We start from the raw sequence: 7,407 nt of genomic DNA, 5'->3' as shown, positions 1-7,407 counted from the left end.
GAAGCTCAGAGGAACTCTGCTGGTGCAACATCAGGCAGTGATCCTCTGTGGGCCTTGAGAGGCCTCCCTCCGGCCGAGGGGGCCAGAAGTCCTGCAAAGCCCTCGTTTTGGTGTCTGGGTCTCCCCCTCTGGTCCTGGGTTCCAGGCTGCTTTGGAGGTGGGATCAAGACCTTGGGGTAGGGAGCGGACAGGAGGAGAGCCAACCAGCCCTGTCTGTGTGTCACAGATCCCACCAGATGACCCCCGCATCAAGAACCAACAGGACTGCATCCCCTTCTTCCGCTCCTCGCCAGCCTGCACAGACAGCAACATCACCATTCGCAATCAGATCAATGCGCTCACCTCCTTCGTGGATGCCAGCATGGTCTATGGCAGCGAGGACCCTCTGGCCACTAAGCTTCGAAACACGTCCAATCAGCTGGGGTTTCTGGCTGTCAACACCCGCTTCAGCGACAACGGCCGGGCCCTGCTGCCCTTTGACAACCTGCATGACGACCCCTGCCTCCTCACCAACCGCACAGCGCGCATCCCCTGCTTCCTGGCAGGTCAGCCCCGAGTGGGAACCTGGGGTGGGACGGTGTGGGGGTGGGGTGCGGGTGCGCTGGAGCCAGAGGGCCTGTTTTGAGCAGCCTGTGGGTTTGCATTTAGAGAGACTCTGTCCTCACCAACTTCATATTAATCCAGTTGCCTTGGTGATAAGTTGGATGGAGCCAGAAGGCAAACAAACAAACAAAAAACCCCAAACCCAAACTAACAAAAACCAAAAAGCCAACCTAAGAAGGAGACTCAGGGATGGCTGAGGAGCCTCTGTCCATCTGTCCATCCCTTTCTCCATCTGTCCTTTTCCCTCTGGACTCTGGCAGAGAGTTGAGTCCTCAGGGACAGGGAATTAAGGGGACAGAGAGCAACGTGGCATCCTCACTCTCTAGAACAGCATCATCCACTAGTTACAAGGGGCAATTTTCATTTAAATTTAAGTTAGTGCAAATTAACTTAAATTAAATTTAAAATTCAGTTTCTCTGCTGCACTAGCCACATTTCAAGTGTTCGGTAGCCTCATAAGCTAGTGGTTCCCATATAGGGCAGCACAGATGTAGAACATTTTCATCAATTCAGAAAGTTCTATGGCACGGTGCTGCTCCAGAATATCACCTCCTGTCATCTTGAGTCCCTGTAATAAGAGGGTGAGATTTTAAATTTAAACACCTGGCAGCCCTGGGGATATCGTTGGGGCAGTAGCGGTGCCCAGAAATTTTCCAATTTTTTAAAAAAAGACTCTATTTAATTTTTAAAAAAGATTTATTTACTTATTTGAGAGAGAGGTTGAGAGAGAGAGAGAAAGAGCGAGCAGGGGGAGGGGCAAAGGAAGAGGGAGAAGCACTCTGCTGAGCATGGAGCCAGATACTGGGCTTGATCTCAGGACTCTGAGATCATAACCTGAGCCGAAATCAAGAGTTGGACCCTCAACCGACTGAGCTACCCAGGCACCCCAAGATTTTATTTTTAAGTAATCTCTACACCCACCCTGGGTCTGGAACTTATAACCCCCAAATCAAGAGTCACATGTCCCACCAACTGAGCAGCCAGGCACCCGTCCAATATTTTTTAATGTAAATCCAATAGTGGTCCTGAGGCCCTTCCGTTCACATCTGGCCTCCCAGCCTCTCCTCCTGATGGCTTCCGGTGATCTCTCCCCTGGCTGGGCCCTGGCGAGGAGAATCAAGGTCAGCTCCGGTCCACACTGGAGCACATACTTTTCTGGGCCAGTGAGGAAAGAGTGGCACTCCTCAGCCAGTTACGGCCACCTCCATCCTGGCGTCAAGCTGCATGGCCAGGGCCCGGAGTACTGTGACCTCTGGCAGCTCATGGGATAGTAAACCTGCTCTCAAAGAATTTCTTTCCCACCAGCATCAGGAGCTAATAAAGACTAGACCCAGTGTCCTGGGCCCTTTAAAAGGGCCTGGCCCTAACTCTCTGGCCCTTCCAGAGAAAAGGTGGGGAGGACTAGAGGGATTAGAGATTTCACTTGTTTTTTTTTTTTTGAACAGTCTCAGATGTGGACTGTAAACATCCTGTGCCCTAGGCCCCCTCTCGCCCCCACTCTCAGGAACCTGAGCAGGCTGCAAATTAGCATGTAGTAAGGCTGGGGATGGCAACTCTGATCAGATGGTAGTGGCTTTCTAGAGTCCTGTGTTGAGAAGGATTCTGAGGTTGCATCCAGTTCGAGCAGGAGAGAGTGCTGTCTGACATGGGCGTGGAAGTAAGGAGCGCAAACACACATGCTACTTTTTGGCCTTCCCTGCATCAAGAGAGTAACTCAACCAGGCAGTTTAGGGATCACCTACTTTGTAGCAGGCACGGTGTTAAACTCCATATGTCTATGTGTGAGTTGGGTGGAGGGTCAGATACAAAAAGGCTCAAGCCATGGTCCTCATCTTCAAGGAGCTCCCAGTCTCAGCTACTAGAATGTGGCAAGTCAGGTGTCAGCTCTGATGCCTAGTGAATGAGCATCTCCAGCCAGCAGTGCCCCTACACTGAGGAAGAAGTTAGCATGGTGGACCAGGGCATCAAGGGAGGACCTCCTAGAGGAGGTGTAAGCTGAGCATGGTGTGGAAAGATGGACGGAGAGGAAGTCTGGGTTTCAGACCTTGGCTGGGGAGGGAGTTTCAGTGGAGCAAGTCCTTTCTGATGGGATCTTAGGAATGACAGCAGCTTTTCCTTCCCCAAGGGGACACCCGCTCAAGTGAGATGCCTGAGCTCACCTCCATGCACACACTCTTTCTGCGGGAGCACAACCGGCTGGCCACAAAGCTCAAATGCCTGAACCCCAACTGGGATGGAGAGAGGCTCTACCAGGAAGCCCGCAAGATCGTGGGAGCCATGGTCCAGGTGGGCAGTTCTGAGCACTGGTGATGCCAGGGGTCCGGCAGGCTTGGGATCCAAACATGCCTCTACCACATCCTAGCTGTGTGACCCGGGCCAGGTTAACCCCCATGAACCTCAGCGTGTGCATCCATGATGCTGTAAAAATTAAATGATGTATGTGAAAACACCTGGCAGATACTAAGTGCCTGACAAAGGTTACTTGCCTTCCATCCCCTCCTTCCTAGGCTGGCTCCCCTTTCTGCTGTCCTGTCCATCAGGAATGGTTTCGGGAGGGTTAAAGGGGTGGGTCTGAAGTGCCTGGTGCAGAGTAGCTGGTCAGTAAATGCCTTGCCTTTCCTCATCTCCTCGTGGCTCCTCGCTCTGTTACCCACTCACCTCTTCTTTTGGCTCTATCATAGCTCACCCCATCCCTCACCCTTGTTTATCCCTGGGAACTGTTCCTGGTTCTCTCTCCCAGCCTCTGATGCTTCAGCACCCCCATCCTCTCCCCAAGACACACACACACACACACACACACACACACACATACGTGCACACCTTTTTCGTATCTTAGACTCCGGAGAGGGAGAGAGTTGCAGGTGTGGAGGGTAAGTTTTGGCTTTGCACCAAGAACTCAGTGAGATTCATTTAAGCCTTGCAGAAAATTCCAGACTCTAGAATCTATATCTTCTCTTTGCCCTGGGGGAAATCATCTAGGGTGGCCCTTTTCCTTTTTGCCTCCCCTCCTCCACAAATGCAAATTGAACCCTACCGTGAGCCAAGTGCTTGCTGGGCACCGAGTAATTTCAAGAGAAATGAGATACAACCCTTGCCCTCAGGAGCTTATAAGTTAGGAGAAAAAAAAGACATGAATAACTCAAGGGCAAAGGAGCTATTGACTAACAAAGCCTTTTGTTATTTAATCCTTTAGGGCAGAGGGCAGCATAATTATCTTTAATTTACATTTGAGTAACTGGGGCTCACAGAGGTCCATAACTGGCCCAAGGTCGCACAGCAGGCAAGCCCTGGAGCTCTGGGTCTGCCACTCGGTGCCACTCTGTTAGACCCAGATCCAGTGCAGCGGGAGACAACTCCCTGGCTGTGGACAATGGAGGGACCCCGCCCCCCAAGCCAGGAACAGGCAGAGACTCTGCACAGAGGGTTAGTGGAGAGGCCACTCTGAGCACTTTAGATCATCACTTATCGGGACTTTTCTTTAGATCATCACTTATCGGGACTACCTGCCCCTGGTGCTGGGACCAAGGGCCATGAGGAAGTACCTGCCGAGCTACCGCTCCTACAATGACTCGGTGGACCCTCGCATCGCCAACGTCTTCACCAATGCCTTCCGCTATGGCCACACCCTCATCCAACCTTTCATGTTCCGCCTGGATAACCAGTATCAGCCCATGGGGCCCAACCCCCGCGTTCCACTCAGCAAGGTCTTCTTTGCCACCTGGAGGGTAGTGCTGGAAGGTGAGGGGACCTCGGCCAGGAGACAGTGGGCTGGCAGCTGAGGACATGGTGGGGGTGGTCTTGGCTGCAGGGAGCTGGGGCAGGAGAAATCCTCTTCCATCCATCTTTGGGGACTTTATCTGACTTTCCAGCCTCAGTTCACCTGACTGCTTCCGTATATAATAATAAAGGGTAGGCTGGAGATGGCTCATAGGGAGCTGGCTCCTTCCTGTGTGTTATGATTCTCAGTGACCCAGGAGCCCAGGGGCTGGGTGCACCCCAACTTGCAAGTCTGAATGGCGTAATCCCCTGAGACCTCAATTCTCCAGCGAAGACCTGCCCACTGAGGCCACCTTGGCACCAGGAGCTGCATGTTCCCAGCCCTCTTCTGCAATCCCCTGACTGCCCCTGGGACTTTTCCCTTACTCCAGTCTGCGCCCTGGATACTGAGCTGGATCCTTCCCCAAGTCTTGTCCCTCTTGTCCCAGGTGGCATTGACCCCATCCTGCGGGGCCTCATGGCCACCCCTGCCAAGCTGAATCGCCAGAACCAAATTGTGGTGGACGAGATCCGGGAGCGGTTGTTTGAGCAGGTCATGAGGATCGGGCTGGACTTGCCCGCTCTAAACATGCAGCGCAGCCGGGACCATGGCCTCCCAGGTGAGGGGCTGCAGGAGCCCTGATGCGCGCCCCCCCCACCTCCCACTCTAGGGCCCTGCCCTCTGTGGTGCCCCCAGCTGCCCAAGTGGGCTGGAAACCTGGCTCCATCACATTTCATGTTACTTTGTTTTACATGAACTTTGAGGGGGAAGGGATTATTATCACTTCCATTTTACAGATGAGCAAACTGAGGCTTGAAGAGATTCAGAACTTGCCTAGGTTCTTCTCCAGCCAAGTCAGTGATGGAGCTTGAATTTGAACCCAGATCAGCCTAACCCCAAAGTCTGTGCCTACATTATGGGACAGCTGGTGTGCCTGAACCTTCTAGACACACCTCACCCCTCACGGGGTCTGAGATCTTCAGAGGGGGCAGTGAGATGTTCCTGTTCTTGGACGTTTTAGGAGTTATGGCAGTTTAGGATTTGCCTCACAGTGAGAGAGCAAAGGAAAGAGAGAGGGTCTTGGCCCCTCAGTTCAGGGTTCCCTGGGGGCTTATAGCCTGGGAGAAGCCCCTCGGTGTCCTCCTCTCCCTCATGTCCCTCGGTAGACGGCCACGGTCAGTGTGTTGGGGAGGTGAGCTTTGTGGGACCCTCCCACAGCCACCGCCCCCCCCACCCCCGCAGGGTACAATGCCTGGAGGCGCTTCTGTGGGCTCCCCCAGCCCAGCACGGTGGGCGAGCTGGGCACGGTGCTGAAGAACCTGGGCCTGGCGGAGAAGCTGGTGCAGCAGTACGGCACGCCCGACAACATTGACATCTGGATGGGTGGCGTGGCCGAGCCCCTGGAGCCCTACGGCCGCGTGGGCCCCCTCCTGGCCTGCCTCATTGGGACCCAGTTCAGGAAGCTCCGCGATGGTGACCGGTGAGGGGCGGCGAGCTGCTCAGGCCCGCTGTGTGGTTGCAGGCCTATTCCCCAACCTCTGGGGGGGCCCCCCACTTCCGCCTGTGAAGTGAGGGGCAGGAAGGGATCCGTGATTTTCCAGGGTTTCCGGGGCCTTGAGGTCGTCCCTCATGTGCTCTGAACCTGTTGGGGGTGCAGCCAGGAGGGACCTGGACCCCTGGTTGTGAAGGAGGGAAGACAGAGAACGCAACTCTTACCTACCCCTTCTCCGGTGTCAGGGTGCTTGCTGCTGAACAGCCCAGGGCTCTCCTAGAGTGACGTCACTGTGTCCCTGACACCTGTCATGCCCAGTTCTTACCTAGCCCGTATTGCGCCCTTGGGAAAACTAGAGAAAGGTGTCCCTCTCTGGGTGGACCCCTTATAAACCCACCGCAAGGTTCTCTGCGCCCCCACGGACACGGCCCCCGGCCAGGGCACAGGGCTCCGTGAGTGAGCGCGGGCCCAGCTCCCTGTGCAGCGTGAGTGGGGCCCCGGGGGCCGCCGGGGTGGGGGCAGAGCGGAGGTACCCCGGCAGCCGCGCTCTCCTCCACGCTGTGCGGAGGGCATCACGCGTGTGAAAGCCCCCCTGCTGTGGTGGCCCTCTTACGTCCAGGGAGCGGCTCGAGCCAGCGGAGGCCCTCCTGGCCGAGGACAGCCTGGGTGCAAAGTCCGCGGGTGTCCCCACGCAGGTTTTGGTGGGAGAACACGGGCGTGTTCAGCAGGCAGCAGCAGCAAGCGCTGACCAGGGTCTCCCTGCCCCGCATCATCTGTGACAACACGGGCATCACCACTGTGTCCAAGAACAACATCTTCATGTCCAACACATTCCCTCGGGACTTTGTCAGCTGTAACACACTCCCCGCACTGGACCTGAGCTCCTGGAGGGACAGTGACTAGAGGCTGGGTAAGGGGGTGTGGTGGGGAGCTGACGCCTGGGCAGTCCCCGGGCTGGCCCACGGAGCCCTTCCCTAGGTGAGCGCATCTCTGTTCTGGCTGAGAAGATGAGTGACTAGACATTCATTCGTGTGTGTGTGTGTGTGTGTGTGTGTCTGTGTTTGCTGCCTATGTGAGTATTAAGTACACGGAAGATCGTAGAGTGCACAGGGGAGGAGCACAAGCCCAGAGCCAGATTGCTGGGTTCAAATCCTGACTCTTCAGCTCTCCAGCTGAACAAATGACTCAACCTCCCTTTTCTCGAGAAAACCTTGAGTTTTCTTCTTTGCAAATAAAAGCTGTCGTGGCTCCTTAGAGGCTCCATTTGCACCATGTCTGCCCCCAGGGAGCTTATAGGTGACAGTGTCCAGGTTGGCAGAGGTGACCCAGTGACCCCTGGGGGAACGAGCGTGAGCAGTTAGGCTGTGTGCGGTGGTTGAATTGTGAGCTCAGGGGAGCAGGGCTCGGTCAGTGGCTCCCCTTGTGCTTCCTTACGCTGTTCTCTTGCTTGTTCCCAGGAGCCCACCTGGAGAGGAGGTGGGGCCCGTCGGCCCTTTTGTGCCATGCCTTTGTACCTGACAACTATGATAATAAAGCACCACCGATGGGGATCTTC

At 55.2% G+C, this 7,407-nt stretch overlaps 1 protein-coding gene across 1 annotated transcript in view; it reads left to right on the top strand.

Moving 5' to 3' along the window:
• MPO (myeloperoxidase) overlaps nucleotides 1–7,407 on the top strand; it is a 9,636-nt gene extending 2,229 nt beyond the window's left edge. The window contains exons 7-13 of the mRNA XM_081805276.1: nucleotides 227–545; nucleotides 2,729–2,889; nucleotides 4,086–4,341; nucleotides 4,809–4,979; nucleotides 5,603–5,840; nucleotides 6,548–6,762; nucleotides 7,310–7,407. Of these exons, the coding sequence (XP_081661402.1) occupies nucleotides 227–545; nucleotides 2,729–2,889; nucleotides 4,086–4,341; nucleotides 4,809–4,979; nucleotides 5,603–5,840; nucleotides 6,548–6,755 (1,353 nt within the window). The 3' untranslated portion in view covers nucleotides 6,756–6,762; nucleotides 7,310–7,407. The remainder of the gene's footprint in view (nucleotides 1–226; nucleotides 546–2,728; nucleotides 2,890–4,085; nucleotides 4,342–4,808; nucleotides 4,980–5,602; nucleotides 5,841–6,547; nucleotides 6,763–7,309) is intronic.

This window comes from Leptonychotes weddellii, chromosome 15, assembly GCF_054177405.1.
Source record: "Leptonychotes weddellii isolate Sample4059 chromosome 15, ASM5417740v2, whole genome shotgun sequence".
Classification (NCBI taxonomy): domain Eukaryota; kingdom Metazoa; phylum Chordata; class Mammalia; order Carnivora; family Phocidae; genus Leptonychotes; species Leptonychotes weddellii.
This window is presented reverse-complemented; position numbering and strand designations above follow the sequence as displayed.